The following is a 25535-nucleotide window of genomic DNA, read 5'->3' as shown; positions in this document are numbered from 1 at the left end:
CAGATCACTATCACTTCAAACATCATTTAAGAAGATCTACTCTTTTTTTTTATTATTATTATTATTATTTATATAGCTCCATAGTTCATGGTGCTACATAGAACAAATCAAAGACAGATTCCCTGCCCCCTAAGAGCTTACAGTCTAGGCAAGTACAAGAACAACAGGAGGAGATAACACAGGCAGGAGACAGAGAGGGCTACTAAATGAAAAGAATGACAGTTAGATTACAGTCACATGAAAAACTAGTGTGTTTATCTTGGTAGTTACAAACTGGGGAGATGAGGTTCTTGAATAACTTTATTTTTAATCAGAACTACATTTTATAGGAAAGCCAGAAGAAAAAGGGTTCAAAAGTAAATTTGAAAGTGTCAGAGGTGCTTGTAGGAAGGCAGAGAAACAAGACTGGAAGAAAACAGGACACTAACATATCTGAGGTTGGAAAGCAATGATCTTGGTTGTCAGACGAGTCAGCCTCAATGACCCTTTCTTTTCCTACACATCTTTGAAAATATGACAAAAAAGAACAATAGTTTCTGTATGCCTAAACACAGGCTGGTTCTTATTTTGCCTTTAATATTGTATCGGTACACACTTGGCTAAGGCCTTTAATTTGTATCAGTACACATTTGGGGATGTATTGGATAACATCTTGATTCCTCTGAAGTAGGGATTTTGACCCTGCTTTCAATGTAGCCAGTACTTCAGTCATGATATTTTGTAATTGTTGATGTACTAGGAGAATCTAATGTATTTGGAGATTAAGTGAAGTTATGTCTAAAGTTCTTTATATCTTTTTGTAATAACCTTAATATAATAAAAATATAAAGAAAATATTTTATAGTATAATCTTTTACCTCATTGTATGCCATCATCTCTGCTCATGGTCTCCTTTCCCTGAAAACATTTCAATTTTGTAGAATATCAGGGCATTTCTTCTACTTCTATTTGAGGCTTTGGATTTTGATGAGGTGTTTTTCTTAATAAATTATATATATTCCATTTTGTAATACTATTTCGTATAGTAGGGCTAAACAGTGTTATTTGGGTTGTTTTTTTTTTTTTTTTTGAAGATGCTGTGAATGAAACCAAGGAAGGATTAATGCACAGACCCTCAAGTATTATAAATAAGAAGGAAAAGATTCTTTCAAACCTGTACTGAATTCTCCAATTGAAAATCAAGATAGAAACTTCAGAAAGTAGTATCTCATACAAAACCTGCCAGATACTTCCTCAATATGTTTATATTTGTGTTTATGTAATAAGAGAGTAATACAAAATGGTCTGCTTATATCTATAATCAACCAAATCCTCATTTACTGCTCCTGCATTTATCGAGTTCTAAAATTACATTTGGCACTTTGAAGGCAACCACGAGGTTGATGTGGCCCTTGGTGAAAATGGGTTTGACACCCCTGCTATAAAGCACCACATTGATTTCATTCAACTATTTTGCTCATATTTTTCACTACCACTGCTTCACAAATGACATTTATCAATAAGCTAAAGGGGTTTTTGTCATTTATTCTGTAATATCCACAAAGTTATCTAACACTACATAACTGAGCTTGTATGTCGCAATTGTGTGTCTTGAGAATCCTTGAAGATCTTGAGAATCCTTGAAGATTATAGACATCTACCTTCCTTGAAACAAATACAGTAAAAAAAAAAAAAAAAAAAAAAAAGAAGAAGGAAAAAAGGTCCTGTTCATTTTTTTCTCCAATTGTCATCCACCAAGTAGCACCATATAACTGATAGCATATATAACATAGCATCATAACTGCTTTAAAAGTCTTCTCTAGAGTCACAGTCAAGGTCCCTCAGAGAAGTACCCATCATTCTGTCCTGACAAATCAACAGACTAATTGAGCTATTATTATATGAAAGCACATGAAGAAGTTATGCACAAATTCTGAATCTTCATGGGCCAGATACTCACTTGATTTTATTTATTGTAGTTCCATTGATTTTAATGACACTATAGAAATTTATACTGCATGAGAATTTTGGAATTTGGGGCTAGCCAGTCAGAGGCCTTTAAAAATGAGGAAATTTTCTTCAGAATTGAGGATTTCCTTCACAACAGTAAGGGAAAAGGAACCATTGAGCTTTTTGGAGTACAAAACTACCAGTAGTATTTTCTGCTGCCTTGGGGGTCAACTCTTTGTTAGTAATTTTTCCTTAAATGTCTTAATTTTCTGTGAAAAATACAGAAGAAAAATACTAATGCACAACAAAGTAACAGTATGAATTAGTGTCTGATTCTTAAAAAAGCCATCACCCTGCTATGAATCTGTGGAGCCACACATTTCTAGTCTGGATCTTAAATACAAACCTCCATTTACTTTGCATATTTCTCTTAATAATGGAAGGCTGAAATTCTCACTGAAATTTTAATTAAGCCACACTGCTTCTGCGTTAGGATTCTAGTTCCTTGGGGGACTTTAACCCGATCAAGCATTTGGGACATATTCTGCATTCACATTTATTTTGGCTCACTTAAAGCTTAATGAGAATTAGTCATGGGCATCGAGGTGAGAATGGAATCTTGCTTATTTCAACACCCTTAATGCAGAAAAGAAAAGTTTGTTTGAATATAATACAGCATTTTATTACATGATTTTACAAATTTTATTGTAAATCATCAATCAAATGCAATAGCCAATTGTTTTCCAATTCCAAACCATCATAATTAGGAGTTTTCATTGTGTTTAATGACAGTTACTTTCTTCTTCTTTGTGTTTTAAAGAATCAACTTAAATATGTATTACATAAGTATACTCATTTTCAGAATCTTTGCTGAAGGTGTTTTTATCTTGTTTATATTTCAGACAAAGATAACCTGTTCTTTGTTATCACACAAATGGGGATGTAACTCTCACAAATATAAGAGAATTTGCTTTCTCTGTCCCTGTTCACAATGGAAATGGCCAGCTCAGTCTCTATGAAGATTTATGAGAACTGGGTAGTAGACACAAACCTCCCCCTTCTCCCCAAATTTCATTATATAATTTCTACAATTTGAATGACACATCTTACACTCCTGTGCTACAAAGATGGTGATAGGATTAAATTAAGTCCCAGTAAGCAAACAAGTGATGTCATTACTCACCAAGGAATTATATATAATTTTAAAGGTTTTTTATTAAAAAAAATTAATCAAATGAATTATTTTCCATGTAAAGGCCATCTTCATAATCTTTTTTCCTTGACATAACAATCCTACATAGCCCAACCTATATGTTTTTTGTTGAGATACAAATAAATTTAGAGTAGATGGAGTTTCAAGACTCAGCATCTGTAGGGCAGTATTTCAAAATGTTATGTTCAGGAACTCGCTACAGGACACGTAAATTAGTTTTGAAGCAGCTAAGAGCCAGATCCTGAAAAAAAGGTATCACAATGTGCTGTACTAGCTGCTCTCAGAAATCCTAGCAAACTCTCTGGCCACATGTTTAGTGGCAAGGATCAGCAGAGTAGGGCACTAACTTGAGGTTAAGTACCAGTACTGAGACAAAGTACTGTACATATGTTGCTCAAATCACACAGTAAAACAAAACAACTAAAACTGACATCATTTTAATTCTTTTTTTTTCTTTTCTTTTTTTTTTTTTTAATTTTGTGCATTGAATTCAAACAGCAAACTGAGTGCACTTTAACTGTTATCACAATGTGGTCAAAAGGTCTGTGTCCTTTACCATTTACACACAATTGTTCATGACAGCATGTTATCAGTCTAGTGGAAAACAGGGGTGTAGCATGGTAAGCAGTGGTGGTAGTGCACCTATTTTTTATATTATCTAACTTGAAAATATGTCTCTTCTATGATTCCTTTTTCTTGATAAAAATAGTTTTCACCAAACGTTGGTGGTGCACACGCACTACCATTCATGCTTGGCATCACACCCCTGATAGAAACACATGTTCTTATTTTGTTGATAAAAAGTATTACAAAAATTTCCATACAAAAACTATTTTCATAGAAATCTTGCATTTCCACAAATAAACCTGAACATTTTTTTTTTTTGAAGAAAAAAAAAACTGCTCAAGAATTTTGTTCATTTAGTACTATGACTGTATTGAAAAATGCAGTCCTCCTTAAAGTTCTCCACATTCACATCTTCTAGGTGACCCATCCCACTGCCAATATTAGCGAGAATTGCACAGGCTCCATTGAGTTCAATTAGTAGCAGGAACAAGGGTTTCAAAACCCATTCAGGCTAAAATGCAAGCCCTCTATGTGTGAAATGCACTGCTTCCCACCCCCCTCCCTCTTTTCACAATTAAAATAAAAAATAAGTAATCGTGTATATCTAAAGGTCATAAGATACATTCCTTCGTACTAACGAAACTTTCATTCATCTAAAAATTGGGTCAAAATTATGGATATTTTTGTTGAGTTTTTTAGATCACAGTTCCAGCCCAGGTAAATTTAAGTTACTGATTTTTTTTTTCTTTTTTTAATTGTTATTTATTTACTTAGTTCGGTGACATAGACAGTCCAAAAGGCAGATGAGCAGCATCATATTTATCCCTCTATTCATGGCATTCATGTTTCTTCACTTCAACGTTTGTCCCATCTAGGAAGCTCATATCGCCTGTCCAGATGGTAGTTTCAGTCTACCAGTAGTTATCAACTCTTCTATACTTGGAAGTTCAAAAGAACATATGGTTTCTTATTCCACTACAGTTCTGAGATATTACTTTTACTAGACTCCTTCCATGGTTAGTATTGTCTTGGACGTTTATTCTCCATCTCCTGGCAACCGTTGAACTTCAAAAGGAACCTGTAATTTCTCACTGAGACTGCATTTGAAACCAGCCACAAAACTCACATGGAACATTTATTCATTCAGAATAGTGGAAACCCATGACGAACAGTGTAACCCCGCATAACTTGGTTGATCCATGATGCTTGTGATTCGAGTCTGGCCATTGCAACTGCTGAAATCACAGAGTCTCTAGTTCATAGACACAGCGGCATGAGGTAACTCATTTTATTTTGCACAGGTTGCATATTTCCACAGGAAACATTCTCGCAAGGTTGTTTGGAAAAAAGACGACAGTTTGTGCTTGGGGTTTTTGGCTTCCCAGCTCTATGCCATGGTTTCTTTACCCGGCAACCTTCTGTCGTTAAATGTGTGCATGTTGATAACTTCTTCTGTTTTCACAATAACGGGAGCCTGTGGCTTATGTTTTAATCGACGCTGACACTTCAGAGACATCCTTAGCTCCTCTACCATGGCACTACAGAAGGACCTCTACAGAAAGACACAGAGGAAGAAGAAAAAAAATTGGTCACAAATGTTTAGCTGCAAGATCTAGAAGCAGATTCACTCTATCGGCACAGACCTGTCAGTCCTGAAAGTTTGTTTTGTCTCAACCTGGAGCTCATAACAAATTGCTGTCTTTTAAATATGCATCACATAATTATTAAAATGACTTATCAAGCTGTGATGACTCAGTGAAAAATTCACCTTGTCTCCACAATTATCTGGCAGCTACTGACAATGGATGTATATGATACATGAAAATATTTCAAACAGATGTTCTGTTAACATAGATTAGCCTTACAGGGTAGCATCTGGGTGTAACATATATATTAGGTATTCAGTAAAGTATACTTGACATTCAAAACCTGCCTGGACACATTTCTGTGTAGCCTTATCTAGGTGTTCCTGCTCCAGCAGGGGGATTGGACGAGATGATCTTTTGAGGTCCCTTCCGATCCCTAACATTCTGTGATTCTGTGATATTTAAAACAATAATTTCATTTCAGAAATAGCTGTTCCTCAACAAAACAACAACCCTTACTGTAGGAATTTTACTTAATTTAATGTTTAAATCCTGGTAAAATGCAGGTCCATTACTCAAAAAAAAAAAAAATCTACCCCCTTATTTTTGAGATCTGTATCTTAACACTTCTGCCACTACTAACTATCATTTGTGGGTTATGCATTTACAAAAAATATTCAGTTTCATCAATCTTTATGAGGACCAGGTAATCAGAAAAACCATTTCTTAACTTGTTTTCATCAAAAGCTAGATCCTCAAAGCCCTTTTTCCATTTTACGGTGCAAGAAATTTGAAAAGTAGAAGAAATGCTTCCTTATTCTCTCAGGGTGACTGAATTCTCAACTGTTAATATGATGCTGAACAATTAGCCTCTCCTGCGTGTGATCATTGGAGTATGGATGAATTATGGAAGTAAGGATGAAGAATCTCAGTTTTAAAGTTTGTGAATTAACCACTTTTATCACATACTTTAACTGAAATGTTTTCTAGCTAAGGGAGAAGTGTGTTAACTGAATAACACTCCACAGATCCTGAGGTGTTATGACAAGTCTCTGACAATTGCTCTCACCCAAAGCAAATCTGAGGTATAATCTATCCCTTTGCATTTTACTTTCTTAATAACAAATCTCCAGTACAGGGAGATGATCTGGAAAAAGGAAAAAAATAAAAATAAGAATAATAATAATTAAAAAAAAAAAAAAAGAAAAAAAAGAAAAAAAAGAAAAAAAAGACGGACCACCTAGACGTACCCTAAGTATCTCTTGATCATTGTTTGATTTTGTGTGGTTAGTGGTAAATCATCAGTCAACATATAATTGTCTCATTTATTTCCCATATCAAGAATGCTGCTATATTTGTTAACTGTTACATTTCAATTATTCATAAAAACCTGGAGTTTGGAAATTGGATCAAAAAAATATTATTCACCTCACCCTACCTAGTTCTTTGGGAGCCTAAATTGAAACTGTGTTTATCAAAAACTGCTTTCAGCTTCCAAGCTCCATGGCTGAAGACACTCTGAGTAGTAAGGCACTCAGTTTTCCACATTAAACGTCACAGGTTTGTCATTTGGCAATAGTCAGTAGAAATTTTACTAAACACAGTGGATGTGCTCTGAAAGCACATAATTCAAGTTCATAAAAAAAAAGTAGCAGCTACTAAAGAAGGGCACATGGCAGACATTACAACATCCTGTGTGGCCATTCATCAGCTGGAGCATTAGAGCTGAATGTCACACACATTTGTGAGTGTCAGTTCAACAGTATCTTCTGCCAGAGGAGATTTAAGCTTCAATGTCTCAGCAAAGAGCTGTAACCTACAGGCATTAGAGCATTTCAAGGTAAGAACACTTGCACTTTCTACCTACTGGTCCTGTTCCACTTTGCATAGAAGCAGTTAACAGAGGCAGAGAGGGAGAAAGGCAGAGAGGGAGAATGTGAGTTGTTCTGAAGACTAGGGATTAGAGCACAGAGTGACAAAGGAAAGGCTCCAGTGGCAGTTCCTTTTTCAGTGTTGACTTTGATATATTTATGTAAAATTCTGCTTAGTGCAAACATGAGTTGTCTCAGTCATGGCTTAGAACTGAACCTGAATCCCTCAACTCCTGAACAAACGCCCTCTTCCCAAATCCTTCACTTGAATGTGAGAATAGTTAGGTGGGAAGGAAAGTGTAATATTACTCTGACTGTTACACTCTTTCTTTCCAACATTCCATTCTCCTGCTGAGCTTAAATAAAGGAATGACAGCTACTCAATTCATGATAAAAAGAGTGTAGCCAGCTACAACTAAGTTTAAATTGTGACTCCAAAGGAGAGGAAGGTACATCTCTCTGGTACAGAGTCAAGGATGAGTCCTTCAAAGGCCAAAGTTCTAGACAAAATTTGTCATTTCTGGCTGACATTTCTGGCTGGAGTGACTTTTGCAATGGGCACCCATTAGCAATCCCTTTTAAAAATGTTCCAGTGCACGGGGTTGACATCCAAGACAGAACTCATGGTTTTCATTGTCTGAATGAGGTGTCTAAAATTTCTAACTGGATGCTCTGAGCTGTAATATGTCAGATCTTCATGCAGAAGGTAACTTTGCTTAGCAGGAAACTGTACCTACTTTTTATCCAGCTGTATTTTGAAAGAAAATATTAAATTATCTTAGACTTTCTCCTTCTTTAAAAAAGTACTGTTGCTTAACATCAGAACTGCAGTTATAATTATGAACCTGAAATTAACCCTGAAATCTTTTGAAAGGGCAAATTTAATTTAATATTCCCTAATGGCTAACAGGCTAAATTGCTAGGACTTGTAGATCTTGGCATTTTCACTATGTGGGGAGCCTAGCACATAACTCAGGAATTTCACAGGTATGATCCATTAAGATGTAAATGCTGCAACTCTCTTTGTTACACCATCTCCATGGCTCTCACCTGTGGAATCAAAGACCTAAATGAAATATTCTGAGGAACAAAATCCTTCTAAATTCAAAAATTATGCATTAACACTTAGCACTTTCAAGATTGTGTCCCATGTCTTTTTTGCCAAGATATCTAACAAGAGTGCCAAAACAGAGTGAATCTTTTTCAAGATGAATCAATCCACCAAAAGCTTTTGCAAAGATCTACAAACACTTACCAAAAGGTATATATTTTTAGGTAATATCAGTAGGAACAGGATTACAATCAATAGCCAAGAGGTAAGAAGACACATGCACTTGATGCCAACATTCTGAAATATCCTGAAAATGAGATCTCAAGAAAATTGCCAACACATTTTATCTGAGAGTTTTACCCGGACCTGAAAACTTATTAAATGAGAAATGTTGGCAAGACTGATAGACTGAAAAAGTCAGTTAGCACAATTTTGAGATGATTGTTTTATCTAAAAAATTATTCCATTCTGTACTTTCAAATTATTTCATATAAACTAATTTCGTGGACATTTACCTGCATATATTGTGTTAAAAATATGATTTAATGACTTCATTTACTAAGTTATGTATGCTATGTATTTTAAAATAACGAATGTCTGAAAACAATAAACAGTATTATCTCCTGGACACTACCATTGTTTTGGTAACTGAGCACTCTGAGCACTGCATAACTGCATTACACTTTTTTGTTTGGTTGGTTGGTTGTTTTTTTTTTTTACTTTCAAGTTTCATTCACTGAAATATATATTTTTTTTAAATATTAATAAAGGGTTATGTAAAAGTTCACGAGCTGGACCATTATTCTTCTTTGGATTCTATCTGAGAAATATAACGAAGAATTTTCCCACATATTGCAAAATAATGTTCAAAAAGGTTTACAAAGGATTACTTTGTTTGATGTTTGACCTTTTTAAAAGAGAAATCATTGTGTTGTTTCAATTCCTATCTGTGTACAGTCTCCATTTTCTGTACAGCTAAGCTTTGTGTTATTTCATTATTAGAACACAACTTTTGGCAAAATAAAACAGGAAAAAAAATTCAAAACAAAAGAAAAGCAAACCAGGTCTAGTTTTTTTTTTTTTTTTTTTTTAGGTGACAGATCAATAACATTTTCAAATGTGATTTTAGAAAACAGAACCCAATATCATGATTCCGAACTCAATTGACTGCTCAGATTGTTCAGGAAAAACTGAGATGTGTTTACTGAACTTATAGGCTATACTTCGATCACAAAATTGAGCAATTTTAGTATATAACACTTTCCACTTAATTCAAATAAAATAACCTTTTTACCTGAATTGCCTTCCACTCTGCAGGCGTGTTACAAGAACATCAGTTATTATTGATTTTTCACCAAATCTTACAAAATCCTAAGCTGTCCTCTTAAATGTTCCAGAAAGTAAATGCTGCCTCCAATTCATCTTAGATACAATCAAATAGTAGAAGAGCTCAAGGAAGGCATACATCTAAACATCAGCACAATTAAGTGCAACTTTTTTTGTTGCAGCAAATCGCTATAAAGTATTGGAAAAAATAGCTGCATTTCTAACTGGGAGTTCAAGTTTACAAAATAAAATTTTAGTCAGAACTGTAGTTTTCATCATTTTAACATAAAGCGATTTTGAAAAAGCTCATCTCCTTAAGAAAAGTAAAGAACTGATGCATCTTTCATTCTTTGCCACAGCTGACAGCTCATAAATTATGTCAAATTAAGATGATAATTTTGCAAGATACTATCACCGTTTAGAATATATTTGGAAAGTTCATGCATGGCTTTACTGACTGAGAAAAAAAAAAAAAAGTATCCTTAGATGTATGTATTAATATGAAAGACAGGCAATATTTAAACTGTTTTTATTGTATTGCTTCATATGACTTGGAAATGTAATAAGAAATAATATTAACATTTGTTAGACACAGAATTATGAGACTATCACCATAGATTTCATTTTTAACAGTGTAAAAAGAGTAACAGGAAGACAGGAATGGCATGCCTGCACCACTCTTAACCTTCTGATTTAAGAGTATAATATTTAATATATTTTAAATATAAAAAATTCCAATTGTTTCCTGTTTTATATTTTTCCCCTTTGCTGCAGTTAAAATAAATTTGACTGTCAACATTCAATAAAAAACTAAAAGATTTATTCAGAAGTTCATTACTTCCAGTTGTGTCAAATATTATTTGAGGCCTTTTTAAATTTTCTTGAAGGAGTAACAGCACTAATCCTGCATCATTTTGTGATTTTATGGGTCAGTGTTCTAGCATCTAGTAGGATATAGAAATCAAACTGGTTTTGTCTTCTTGAAGTTAGCTGAGAATGAATGTACAGCCCTACCCAGTCCCTCCTTCCTAATCAGTTTCTGCTTCCATATGCCACTTCTCTAGGGATTTTGAATGTGTATATAGAAAGCCTCACAATCTTAAAGGCCATATACAAAAACATAAATCCTAGCAAAATGTTGACTTAGGGTAACAAGGAGATGAACAATTAATGGAATGGAAATAACCTCAATAAAAGATAAATCATACTTCATTGTAGTTGAAACGTTGCCATTTCTAAAGAAGTTAAACCGTACCTGCAATGGTCGGATTTTTAGGTCACTTAGTTATATACCTAGTCTTAGACATGATGGTTGCTCAAAGGTTGTACTCATATATATGCATATATATCTATATATATGATAATGGTCACATTGAAAATATTTTGCCACAGAATTTTCTGATGTAGTACTTTTTCAATCTATATCGAGTATAATGCAAAAGTACACTGCAGACTAAGTTCACATCAATTAGGTGAACATATCCCAAATATATTCTTAAGTTCAGATTTAGCATTTATTGGGTTTTTTTGGTAGAAGCAGAACAAGCAGCCATTTTATGAAGTTTTTTGCAGGCCAAAATGTATGAGGGATCTTGTCACTTATTCAAATAAAGACAATAATTACAAGCAAAAGGAAAATTTTAATTCCCTAAATTTAGCTTTATTATCTACAATGTCAAGACCAGTAGAGTTGTTCCAGGCATCTTGGTGAAGCATGAGGTGCTTCACCCTGTAACTGAGTTGAATGCTGATTGTTTCAAAGACTTTTCTAGTTGTTTTATACAGATGACCAACAAGAATCTGATGGGACTGACTCTTCCTGTAACAAAACAACACTGAAATAATCTTCTGCAGACTGAAGTGCTCACTGAATTTTAGAGTTATGTGATGTATTTAGATGACACACAGGATCCCATTGCAGGCCAGTTCTAGCCTATATTGTTAGTGTCTCCCAGTGGGATAAAATATTTCAGCTTGCTTTAAATAAATTATCAATTAGTATCCAAAAAGGCAATTCAGCCACTCCCAAATTCTAAAATTTATCTCCTGACAAAACAAAATGCACTTTGGTGGTTGATAGAGACTTCTGATAAAGAAACTCTCAGTTGAATTAAAGTCCTCTGAAACTATTTAACTTGTTTTCCAGTCTGATTGAATCCTGACAGCTACACTAGCTCCTGTGGCTGACGGGGAACTCCTATCAGTGCAGAAGGCTTTTTCAAAGGTCATTTGTTTAGCTCTGCCAGCAGCCTTTCTGGCCATTGTACTGACCATGATGTTTTTCTGACTCACCTGTGGACCTAGGCTGGGGCAGATGGAATTGCACTTGTATGGTTCCACTCTTTTCTCTCAGAGAAATTCCAGAGGATGACATAGGACAATTGCTCATCAGCCCTGAGGGCTTTCTGTCATGCACGATTCCACAAGGTTTCATCCTGTCATCTCTCCTTTCAACATATATATGAGGCCACTGAGGAGATAATGAAATAATTTGGGCTGTGGTGTCATCAGCAGGTAGATGATACACAGTCCTACTCTCTTGTCAGACCAGGATGGTGCAATCATTTTGCACTTCCAATATCTGGCTGAAATAGGGGCATGATGGCAGCTTAATCCCAGCAAGACAGGTGCTATGTTCACAAGTAACCAGAAACACTCAGAAGATATCATCTACCCTTAATATTCAGTTCAACCTCTCGTGAAAGAGGCTTACAGTCTCAGTTTTCTCTAGCTTCCTAAGTTTGGTTCTGGATTTTTGAATTAGATCAGTGGTGATAAGTATTATTTGTCACTTGTGTTTCAATCAGTGGCAGTAATTTCTACTGGTGTGAACTTTGCTAGACCAGTCCAGGTCTTCCAGAACATGTTACTGCAGTCCAGTGTCTCTGGACAAGGGCTACAAATAATTGCCAGGTGTTAATAAGTGCTGATAGCAATTCATAGCACTTCAGCCATGTTGCGGCTGCTGAGCAAAGAAATAACAGAATATATGGTACCATCTATCTGATTTAGAATTATATACAATGCAGCATTATAGCGGTTCTGTATCTTGTCATCACAGCTGTGCAGGGTATTTCTCTGCCTTTTAACAGAGATGATCCTGATTCCACTGAAATTTGTAACCTGAGATCTTTCACTCTCAGCCACTGAATGTGAAAGTTCATTCAGCTGTTAAATAATATTTTATTCTAAATCCAAACTCTGTTCATCCAAGAAAGCCCAGGTTTGTTGAGTTTCAGGCATGGTGAAAGGAAGTGGTAGTGACAGGTAATTAATCCTTTGGAGTATCAATGTATCTGGATTAAAATACTGCATATAGCACCATATAGTTTAATTTGAAAATAAATAGTTCGTTTTACAGTGCTATTATCCAACCTTTCTTATCTGAGTTAAGCTGTATCTAAACAGCTTTTTAAAAAGTTTACTGAGCTAAAATCCACGACACAATATTCACTGTAAAAATTCATGCTAGTTTTATAGTGCAGTGTGAGAGTATAAAGTTAATATAAAATTTGGCAAGGCCTCAAATCATATTGAACAGAGAGAGACTGTTAGTATTAATTTAATGTCAATGGTTTCTACTGTTTTGGAAACACTAACTATTACAGTCATATGGCACTACATAATATCAGAATGGTTAGCATTCATATCTCTATAATTACATGGTTTAATCTGGCAGTCTAGGATATTTTTTCAATCTAAAAGGCAGCTGGAAGTGCTTGCTGTTACTTTGCTGGCTTATACAAAAGTCAAAGTAATCTAAATCACATAAACTAAACTGTGTTCGCTATTACACTTTGCTATAGTATAACTGATTAATTCCAAATGTAAACATTAGTATTTATGTAATAAAATATTTATATATATGACATGTTAAAGTAATACTTAGGGGAAGACAATGAAAAAATATTAGAAAGACATGAATGTTTTATAATCTGATATTTCTTTCCTTGAGAACAAAGAAAACTTTTTCTTCTTTTTTCTTTTTTTGAGGAGATGATAATTACGTAATGTGAATATTTCTTCTCTCTATTGGTGAGTGAAAGTGAGCTATACTTTCTATAAAGTAAACAACATGCAGGGTTTTCCAAAATTTTTATACAACTTTAAACTCTTGTCAAACTTCAAATATTCCATAACTCAGACATGTAATTTAAGCCCTGATCCTCAACTGATAGTGGACATCCTGAAATAATCTTCCTACATTTCTATTTGTGCAAAGATCAGCTTTATGTACTTTTCTAATCTTTCTGTTCTTTATTTCTTGAATGATACAAATTAAGATATTAAAAATTCCTCAGAAGCAAGTTCCATTACCAAACAGATATTGCTTGAGCTGCAATCAAAAGTTAAAATAGAGAAATAAAGGTCTTGTTTTAATGTTTTATTTTTTGCAAATGGTCTTTAAAACACCACAGTTAGTTGAATTGCTTTTTAGATTTTTGTCTTTTCACACCTTTATTTTTTTTTTCTTTTTTTTTTTTTTTTTCTGTGAAAGGCAGAGGGTTTTGTGGATTTGTTTTGGGGTTTGGGGGTTTTTGTTTTGTTTTGTTGATTTTAGTAACTGTTCCTTCCATCAGAAAATATCCTCTAATATGTACTTTGGTGGTTTCCAAGAGGGCATTTAATTATAATTAATACCTCAACTTCAAGTAATCTGTACACTTACACACAAATTAGCCATACAATTCTATACATTGACATACAGTGCTCAAGGGAGTACAGGATGACAGAAGCTCCTAGTTTTCCAACTGTCTTTTTGCAGAATGCAATGTGCTAGAGTTGGAAAAAAAATTCCTTAAATGAGCTGTCACAGCTGCTGCTGCTTTTCTCAGCCAACATTAAAAATTCTGAGGTTACTCCATTACAAAATATAACATGACAATACAGACTACATCACTGGCTGTATGCTCTATAAAAGTTTCTTGGTATATAAATCCCAAAGCTTTTACTTCAGTTCACCAAGAATGCCCACATTCTTTTGTTTATTGTAGCCTGAAGAACGAGCTTTTCAACTTTAAAATCTTTGAACTTGGCTCCCCCTGGAAAGGAAAAAAAATTCCATAGGCTGGGATTTACTTTGGGGTTGTTCCAAAACTATTATAAATTACTGTCCCAAATATCAAATAGGTTTGATATTAAACTATTAGGAATATGATCTGAACTCAAATAACACTGACATTACTACTTTTTTTGAGAAAACAATGAAACATACTTTAATAAAAATGAATTTAGTAAAACTTGGGAAAAACAAAACAACAAAAAGCAAGCCAAGCAAAAATAAAACAAAAACAAACTATAAAATAATCTGGTAAGGAAGAGATTCTAAAGATACTTTCATTTTTCATATGAAATTATTGTAGTAATTTTGTTTTGCGTGGTTGTTAAGATAACAATTTAATCAAAGATTCAAATACTGACTTTCTATATATCCTGCTGATAAAGAAGCATCCACAATATTTCAATACTGATTAACTTCTTCCTGTAATACCATTCCATATAGGACAATTTACATGTATGTACTTTGCTCACCTCAATTCTAAAAAGAAGCATTCTAAGACATAATGAATTCAGTTTATTGTGTTGCAGATTGTAGAAGGACCTCGGCAAATAAACTCATGTTAGCCTTCACACTAATTTCATATAAACAAATCAAGAACAGTTAAACTGTATTTGAGAAAAGCACAATCAGGATGTCGTGTAAACAGTGTATGGTTACTGCACAACAGCTTTTTCAGTCAAGCAGCCCTTGGCCCCTTCTTGTCTCTTGGAAAGGACGTGGGTCCTCTACATGAAAAAAATCAAGATTCAAGATAACTTCTCAAGACTACACCACTTTCTGCAATGAAACCGTTAACAGGATAGATACAAGACCAATCGTTTGCAAGAGTGACAGCAAGCAATGTTCTATATATTCTTGACACTGCCTTCAGCAATACTGTGAATTTCATCCTAAAGTTTTCAGCAGTGCGCATGTAGTTTCTACCACACATCTGACACTTATAGTAATATCTAATCACTTGTGAAGGTAGTATCAATATGGAAATAACCTCTCAGTGAAGAAGAAAGGTCAATAAATTCTCAAACTGAGAATCATCAATATATTATGCTAAATATTAATGGTCTTCAAGGTCAAAGTTTTCCCTGGCCTTTATGATAATAACATGAGCTATGTAAAACTAAATGCATGAAATGGACATAAACCCATAACACACTGAAGCATATCAGTTATCAAAAAAGGACATAGTAATTGTTTTAAATGGCTTTTGTTTCTAGCATTGCTTATTCACTGCCCTCTGAGTGCCTGTTAAAATCAGGGAGCAGGTCATTCACCAGCAAAAGCAATTATAAAATGCAAATGACTGAGCATTTATTGTCAAGACTGACTAGACAAAAAAGGACTGCTCCATGACATGTTTCCTAGCAGATGACATAATTACATGTCTGTATTATAAACAATAGGAAAGAATATAACCTTTAGCATTTTTTAGAATGTCTACAATTAAAAAATAGCTGAGCATTGTAATATGAATTCTATTAAAAAGCAACAATTAAATTTCCCTCTGAGATATTAGAAGACACCATCTTGTGTTTACTCTGCAGGAACACAGTCAGGACAGCCTCCAGCCTGTCATCTCCTCCTGACCCTTCCTGCTGTGTCAACTAGAATGACAAAATTCTGCCATAGACAAGGACAATTCTTTGTCATTCCGACTACTTCCTCTGAAAAAAAATCAGACTATGTACTAGATAGGAAGATAGGGGTTATTTAGCTTAAAATACATCCCAGTTAATCACATTACTCGTATGTGTGATTGAGCTAGATGGTGAATTTAAAATTATTGGTAATTGTAGCAAAAGTATACTTACTTTCTAATAAGTTTAAGATAAATATTATCATAACCTAAAATCTCTGCAGCTCAGTACAGCTGCATGAATTTTTGAGCCAGCCTAGATCAGAACCTTCTGTTCCTGATATCCTTACATTATCAAACCCAAAAACATGGCCTGTGTATTTTTCAGAAGGTGTTTTAAATTTTTGTGCACAATTTATTTTGGGTAAGAGGCAAACAGTTAAGTCTGTGCCATCTTCAAAGACATAGTCTCATGTACAGGTCACACCTCAGCATTCAGAATTTCTTGTTCAATAGAATCTGCAGTTGTAAGTAAAAAACTCCTTTGTATGTAACACATATGTACATCTATTCAGACCTACAGATGTTTTCTTTAAGTCCAGTCCTGCTAACTGCTCATTCATTGTACTTCAAGAGATAAACTATCCAAACTGTATAGCTGAGCGGTGAATTATTTACCATGGAAAGTCCAGTTGTTTTTGTCTTCCTTTGGAAAGATATGTAAAATATAAACCAGTATCAATTTAGTTACTGCTTTCATTGCTTTTATAATAAATCATAAATTAATAACTATTTCAGTGAGGCTAATTTAACTGATGTTTAGGTTATTATTTAATCATATAACTCCAGAAATACTTTTTGGTGTTAGTGTTTCAGTATGCTCTAAGATTTAATCTGTTATTTTGTGTTATAGGAAGTCTATGAACAGATATTCCCTGGTGAAACAAGCAGTTATGCTATGCTGACATGTGCCTCATTTCAAATTATCTGAAGTACTTTAAAAGTTCAAAATTAATAAAAACTACATCTGCTATTTTTCCAGAGGCAGACTTAGTTCTGACCTGCTGATGGCTCAATGAGTTTTGAAGGGCTATAAATGATAGAAGAATTGAATCTATATATTGTTCTTTTCACATCCAATCAGATCTGGACCTCCTAGAAAATACTTAGTAAATAAAGACACCAATTTTTCAAGCCAGTAAGCCATAGTAAGTGTCAGTGACTCATGGTCTATCTATGAGGACATCCAGGCTTATCTTTGCTTTTGAAAGGTGTCAATAAAAGAGGAATTTCTCTGTGTCTGGAAAGTGATGTGGTGGCATGAATTCATCTGCTTCCCAGAAAGTCTACAGCTAGTATTACATGTTTCCTTTGAATTTCTGAGCACTTCAGGAGCATGGATTTTCTGAAACACTTTGGTTACTAGGCTGGAACCGTTTTTTTTTTGCAAGTAACACAATTTTGCCTGCTGCTTTTCTGAGACAAATTCCTCTCAAGATTTCAATTCTCCAACTAGGTTCACACCAGCTAATGTATCTGTTTGCTTGCACAATCCAGAAGTGGGGTGACACTGAAAATGCTAAACAAGCATATCTAGATTATACACTTTAAACTGGCATTTCCTCCCCACTGGAAGTGAAAAATATATATTTCATATACATTAAAAAGCAGACACGTGTTAATATGCCCTTTTATATCCCAGGATACTACGTATATTCAGCAGCTGAGGTTATCTGATTTCTTTTGTTTCCTTGGTTGTCAATATGACCTTTGATTTTCCCTGTTTCCAAATGTTGACAAGCATTACACAAATACCAGAATGATGCTCTGATTCTAAAGGGATGGAACTCTAAGTTTTATAAAAAATAGATGCCTTCTCTCTCCCTCTGAGACAGTCAAGGCAGCATTACTTGATGGTTTAGTCATCCCAGTAGAGGAGATGTAGAGACTGGAGACAGATTACAGTACTGCTTATCTTCCCTTTGGTTGCTGCTACTTCCTCTCCTAGCAAAGGGGATGGGCTACATTTGAAGAGGATGGAATATGTTCAATGAAGGTCTGTGGGTGCTGGGAGAAGGGTGGGCTAAGGAGATGCTGAGGTAGGCCATGTGTAGGGATGCTGGCATCATTTTTCTGTTAAATTAATTCCATAAGTAACGTTCTATTCAAATATTACTGGTCTGACATCAGGGTATGTGGGTGTAGTGGCAAGGGGAGGGAATGGAAGAGATTGAAGATAAGGAGGAAAGAGAGGAGAGAGACCTGACTCTCAACTGCTTTGGATTCACTCCTAACTTTTTAAAGTGTCTAAATACTTGATGATAAGACATTTCTGGTACAAGAACTGTTAAAAGGTCAGATACTTCCAGTCATTGCTATCTCTATCCATTATCAATAAACAAAAATTTAAAAAGCAAATAAAAATAAATAAATACATAAATAAATAATGATTTAAAAGAGAGAAAAAAACACACACACAAAACCATAGGGCTTAGAAAAACAAGCCCTTAGTTAAGAAGTTTCTGTTTGCTTCCTCCCACAACTTCCAATGTGCTGTTATTGTCACATAAGATATGCATTCACACCCTGCAAAACACTGGACTCATGTTACAAGAATATTATCAAAACCATCCTGTTTTTTCTAAGTGAGTGCTTGTTAAAAATCTAGAAAAGCTAAAGCAAATTATACAAATGTCCATATTAAATCCATATCCACCTTAGGAATTATTGAGACTTACATGGGTTACTTAAGTAACTGGTGTCTTTTTCCACACAAATTCATTTCAGAAACATAACACTCTAATAAGTATGTTAGCAGAAAGGAATCAGCCTGTAGTATCATAAAGAAGAGGACCTAAATGGTCCTTTAACAATTTAATGAAATGTACTCATGTTCAAACTGTGTTTGAGACCTTGTAACCTCATGCTGCCTTTGTGTGTATTATAAAAATACTTCTTTAACAATACATTTATAACAGGACATTTGCATACCAAAAGGTTGCCTCAAAAGAAATGAAAACAAATTTTAAATTTTCCGTGTAATAATTCAAGTTACAAAAACTCACCAGTAGCACCTGGAAAAATACCAGTATAAATATAGCTGTTGGATTTACTACCGATTTTATTAAATCAAATTTCTAAATAGAAATAAAGAAATTGTCATAGGTCACAAGTTCCTCTAAAGAAGAAGAATTAAAAAGACCCAATAAAATCCAGCAGTTTATCTCAAATCAAAATTTGTCATGGCAATAAAATATGCGGTTCAAGTTTAGATTTAAACATGGGCACATATATCTATAAAGATTTATTTATTAGGCAAAAATTATAATTCCAACTAAGAATTTCACAAGATACTACTAGTGTTGGCACAATTACAGTATTGTTGTTGTATAACTTGCAAGTATAGAACAAGTTAACACTAGAATTTTCAAAACTGGATCAATTTGAAATTACATGACATCATATCAGTAGTAAAGCCACCCAAAAAAATCATGTTGATGTTATCCTTTCCAGATGCTACTAGGACAACTTAGCAGGTATAAACTTCTGTCAAAAACATTTCTATAGAGCAATTTTAAATTTTGACTTTGAACTACAGTCAGTTGGTCTTTTGAAAATCGGAATTATCTGTAGAAGATTAATTTGTTTCCCATTACAGTTTCGGATTTCTTCTTCATCCATAAAATTAACTGCAGTGAACTTCCAGGAGTAAAAAGCTGTCTTTTCTCAGGCTTGAATAAGAGGAGAAATAGTCACTTGTCCTGAAATCTGGCTACAATTAAACACATTGAAGACAAATTAAAAGATGGAAATGTAAAACTCTGGGTACTTTTCTGTGATCCTTTGTTATACAAGTACTGTAATATCCAATAAACAGTCAATATGCATCACCTACATTTCATTACCAAATGTTTAAAGTACTACTTATACACACCGTAAATATAAAATAAAATAGGAAAAGACAATATTTACCTTTTCCAACTGGGCATTTTTTTTTGATTTGTACAAAAACTCCCCCACTGCCACAAAGACAGAAAGCACCAGTCCTGCTGCCAGCACAATGAAGATTCCTCCAATATTTTGAACTCCCAAAGCACTGGCCTCTTTACTTTCCTCCTCTGGGCAGCCATTGCCTCTCCACCATTTCTCTTTCATCATGTGGAGCTTGCCCTCCTCTTGAAGCTGAAGAATTGCTATAGTGATCTTGTCTCTATATGGGGAACCTAAAGAGACCACAGGGAACATGTATTGCATGGGATATATTCTAAGGAAATAATAAAATGTAATATAATGTCACAGGAAAAACTATATCCTCTATGAGCATAGCATTTATCGAAAAGCCATTTATATCTCATCACAGTCTCACTTATCATGTAAATGCAAACGCACATGCACATATACATATAAATATATATGCACAAAACTTGATTCAGCTGGTGTTGTCTGTAAGCCAGAAAACTTCGTGCAAAAAGTTCTGTAACACTTAGAACCACAGTCACACAAACATCTTCATGCCTTGGTATTATATCCAGCTAAATAGTATTTTCCAATTTCCATCAGGCTTTTAATTATTTAATCTAGTAGACATAAATCTACAGGCTGTTGCTTCATAGCTTGTTACCATCAAAGTAATCTAAGGTCTAATACATAATTAACATTTTATACTATTACTTTATTAAAAGAAGAAATTACAATTTATGCTTCAGGAAGAACCATAAAAGTCTTAATTTGACAGATTGTCAGTCACCTGAGATACCTTCCAAACATGTATTTACTTATTAGCAGTAGTAGCTAGAAATGCATTAAAAAATACAAGGATAAGAGTGTGTGGATAACAGGGATGTAATTTTTCATATTTTAATGTATTTCTCATACTTCAGTATTATAAAATTTTGCAGCTTTTAAACATTTCAGTATTTCCCTAGGCAGTTCAAAGGGTAGTGTCATATCTTTGTATGTCATCTGATCTCTTTTTCTTTATATAGTGCATAAGGACTTTTCAATTTAAAAATCTACATTAATTAATGAATAATGCCAATGGAGGAAGCTTTTCTTTTCTGAATGTTAGCAAGTAAATCACATCAGTTAGAAGGTCTTTCTATGTTATAATTTGTGCAATGTTTAAAGAGAGAACAAAGCCATCATATTTCTTCTCCTCCTTTGAAAAAGAGGAACAAAAAATTCTTCTACTCTTGGAAAGGATATTTTGTTTTGGAATTTCTTTCAACAAATTAACTAATTATTTCTTCAATTCCTTCTTGCATATCTAGAGTTTATAATGAGAATAAAGCTAATAGTAAAGAATTGCTGTGCCAGCATGCAAGTAAAACATAGAAAGGACTATTAATTGCAAAGCACTCCAGGCTTTTTCTTTATTCCAGAAGAAAAGGTGGGAAAAGCTGGCGTTTAAGTTGCAAGAACTTGTACTTTTATCATCTGTGCTTAGAAAATAATGATTTTCTGTACTAGGAGCTAAACTGTGTTTACACAGGATAACATGGGAAGCAGAGATAAAAGAAAATAGACTCTTCTCTGTTCTCTTATGCATGCAGGGGCCTACATTACACCATTTAGACCATCCCAATTATGCTGAAACTCTGCAAAACCCTATACTTGACACATTTCTTCAGTCAGATAGAAGGAAAGCGATTAGTCCACAGAGCCTGGGGAAGTATAAATGCATCCTATAAACTTTTGGGGGTATTTTCAGCATTACACTGTCTATAAACATTTAACAACAACAACTTAGATTCTGAGAAATAAACTTGGATCCAGTTTTAGCCATCTTCTGATCTGACAGGTTACTTTTAATTAAACTGATTTGCATTTTATTTCCACACTTTCTGTTGGTCTAAATATAGACAGTGCCGACTGTTCTTCATGTATTATTTATATATTCTAGGGACCAGATTTGTACACATAGAGTTCTAGTCCATTTGAAGCACTTAAAAATGAAATAACTGAGGAATTCATAGGCAGAAACCATTAAATACAGACTACTCCTATCTACAATTAACGTTTATAAGGATTACATTAGAAGCATCCAGTTAATGGTGATTCATTTCAATAGTATTTCTATCAGTTATTGTTGATGATTTGCAAAATTTTACACAAATAATTGTGGAGTGGACAGAGTATGGGGCCTTTGGTGTTTCTACTGCAATATTTGTATTTTTTATCACTTATTAACTTGTCTTAAAAGTGGTAATCTCTCAAGTAAGAATCAATGTAGGATGACCAGCATTACATACTACTACTGTTAAACCAAGCACTTAAAATTATAAACCCATAAAAAAATCTAGCATTCAATGCTAGATTTCTGAATGACTTACAATATTCTAAATTTATTGATCCACATTTTGCAAAAACTGAGTACACCCAATAATGTGATATTTGGAAAAAAAACCCAAAACCAAAGAGGTTTATGCTGATTTGAGTACTATTAAGAGAACAAAAGAAGCATGGCAAAGATATTTCCTAAGGTTTTATTTACTCTTAGATTTTTCTTTGACACAAGCTGGGTTGCAAGTTCCAGATGTGTAAAATGCATCCAGAACCATTTTAAGTGGCTAAACGTATCATGGTCTGATCTATGGATGACAAAGTTAACATACAAAAAGAAGAGAAAATAAATAGAAAATATGGACAAGGTGTCCAGATTACAGTCCAGATGTTAAAACTGTTTTCCTTGCAGAAATGAAAAATTTAAGCAAGTAAATGTAAATATTTTTAACATTTACTGGTCATTTTCCCTATCACTCTTACCACATGACTGAAATATGAACCAAGCCCTTTCATGAGTTGTTATAAAAGGTCACATCCTGGTTTTACTTTTTTTTTTTTTAATCAGAAGTGTATCATTTAAGACAATTTACTGTTCAAGAGAAAAAAATAAAATTAAGTAGAAACTTTAGGACACCCAGACAATGTATATGAATACATTTGCAAAATAGACACAGCATGAATAAGAGGAGTCCAGTGCAGAAATACCCTCTATCAACTGACTATCTATTCCCATGACAAACTGGGACTGAAGGGCCTAGACAATATAATCTATACATTATTTGTTGATCCCTCTCTAGGTGCTGTTTGCAGGAATGACAATTTCTGCCAGAAGAATTTTAAGACCTTCTATTACATATTATAGAGATCTTAGTGGTTTCTTATGATCAACAAACTCAAAAAGGGATGCAATAATTTCTATTTTCAGTTACCTGTTTATGAAAATTTAAAATAAAAATTAAAATTTGCATAAAATTCTATTTTCTGAAGCATCTGTACAAAACTGTAAAGAAGTATAAGGACAGCTGGTAGAGAAGCAAGAAGTATACTTTTTATTAATATAACAAAGTCTCAGAAATACTGAAGTTATATGAAAATAAGTTTTCTGTTCTGAAGACAGAGTATATAAAGATTTATGCACATAATGATATGTTTAATCATAAATTATGAAAACATAAGCTTTCTATATTGAAACTTCACTGTATATAGATTAGTATGTTGGAATCATGCTCATCTGTCTGGACTTGAAAACGCTTCCTACTAAATTATAATTTAATAAAAATCTCCTGCCTGGTTACTATTAGTGTGTTTTATTCATTCCATCAAATAGAAAAGGAGTTGGAGCATACTATAACCTGTAGAACTCAATTTGACCCTAAGCAAATAAAAAGGAATAGCAGCATTCTGCTATCTCCTTCATTAAGAAAATGGTGAACTAGGAACTTTTTTGTTTCATAATTCCGGGTGCATTTTACCAAAAGAAATCACTACGAATTTTGAAAGTTGTTGCCCATGTGAGAGTTACATGATGTGATAGCAATAAAAATCCATTCTGAACACTCCTACCTCACTGATAGAATCTCATCTTTTGTTCCTGTTACTTTTTTCTTTTGTTATTAAAAAACGCAAGACTGTTCTACTTATCTCGCAACATTATTTCATACTCTGTGTACTTGGCTTAAGCAAAGTACCAGGTAGTTAGGAATACACCATCACATTCAAAAACTAGGTACGAAACCAAAAGCCACTGATGAAAAGATGTTTTCAGTAGCAAAATCAGCCACTTCATAAGAAGTAACAATTGGTGAGGTATTTTTAAGTGTATAGAACAAACCTGAGATCATTGCATTACATCAGAAGTTGCATGTGGATTCTAAATGTAGCTTCGATATCAGGCTTCCTTTGTGACATTAAATGAAACACTTTTTCCTGTTTCTTAGCTCTGTGCCTCACAGTAAATTTGTTGGTTTATATTTATGAAATGATCAGACATTACAGCATTCTCTCCTCTAAGTTATATTGGAATTAATAGTAAAGCATTCCAGACACACAGTTTAAACACACTTCCCAAGTATACTGAAAACAAGTCCTATATTAATAAATGGACATGGATCTTTCTCATGCAGAAAAGTGTGAAAATCTTGGGTTTGCCACCCCAAGAGATAAATAACATTTATATACATTTCCTATTCCTGATTAATGCCTTAGAATATGAGGTAGATTGAAATATTAATAAAAAGTATACTTCTTACTTCTCTACCCGGTGTCCTTCAACTTCTTTACAAACTTCTAGCTCATGGACCGTTAGATTTATGGGCATGAAGAAGCCTTTTTCAAAGTTCTTTAAATTCTCAACATGTTGTGGGCAGTATTGGGAATAAATTATAAAGTGACAGCTATAATATTAGAAATACTTGCAACTTTTATTTAGATGTGCTATACATACATTAGATCTCCCACTCTTGTCTTTCTGATTAAATACATAACTTCGAATGTTTAATGATTTTTCCAAATGATGTATCAGGATAAAATATTAATCAGAATGGGTTAATATTTCTGATGAAAAAAAAAAATCACTGTTTTCTGATTCTGATTGTTAACCTCAACACTGCATGCTATATTAAGATTATCATACTGTAAGACTAGATGTATTGTAAATATTAAATATTCACTAAGTTGCATTTACTACAATGGAAAATCCTAAGTAGATGTTTACGGCAGCCTAAGCCATGCCATATCTAATTAAAACTGCAAATGTTCAAAACAAAATCGAAAACAAAGCTGTTCACTATTCCTTTATATATATATATTCACCTTAGACCTACATGTATGGCTTGGATAAGTTTAGATATGTTTCTGGTAAAAGGTAGGAAACATTTTAAACCAGTATTTTATGCCAAATGTAATCAATAGCCTTTCACAAATGATGTGTTCTCTAGTTGTTTTCACTTCCCAGTCATAAGCATTAATAACTCATGCTAATTACTGGTTGTTTCTTTATAGAAGTGTCATTACATAGTTCATGTAGGTTTATGAAGCTGACATGTAAGCAAGAGTGACCATGTAACTGAGATT

The 25535-nt window shown here is 33.9% G+C and overlaps 1 protein-coding gene across 1 annotated transcript in view; it reads right to left on the bottom strand.

Moving 5' to 3' along the window:
* Positions 1–5096: 5096 nt before the first annotated feature.
* The window catches only part of GRIK2 (glutamate ionotropic receptor kainate type subunit 2), a gene marked incomplete at both ends in the record, with an annotated part of 381844 nt that continues 361405 nt past the window's right edge, over positions 5097–25535 (bottom strand). Inside the window, 2 exons of the mRNA XM_080340953.1 lie at positions 5097–5261; positions 20151–20401. Coding sequence (XP_080197079.1) covers positions 5097–5261; positions 20151–20401 — 416 coding nt within the window. The remainder of the gene's footprint in view (positions 5262–20150; positions 20402–25535) is intronic.

Source organism: Nesoenas mayeri (assembly GCF_963082525.1).
Source record: "Nesoenas mayeri genome assembly, chromosome: 3".
Lineage (NCBI taxonomy): Eukaryota > Metazoa > Chordata > Aves > Columbiformes > Columbidae > Nesoenas > Nesoenas mayeri.
This window is presented reverse-complemented; position numbering and strand designations above follow the sequence as displayed.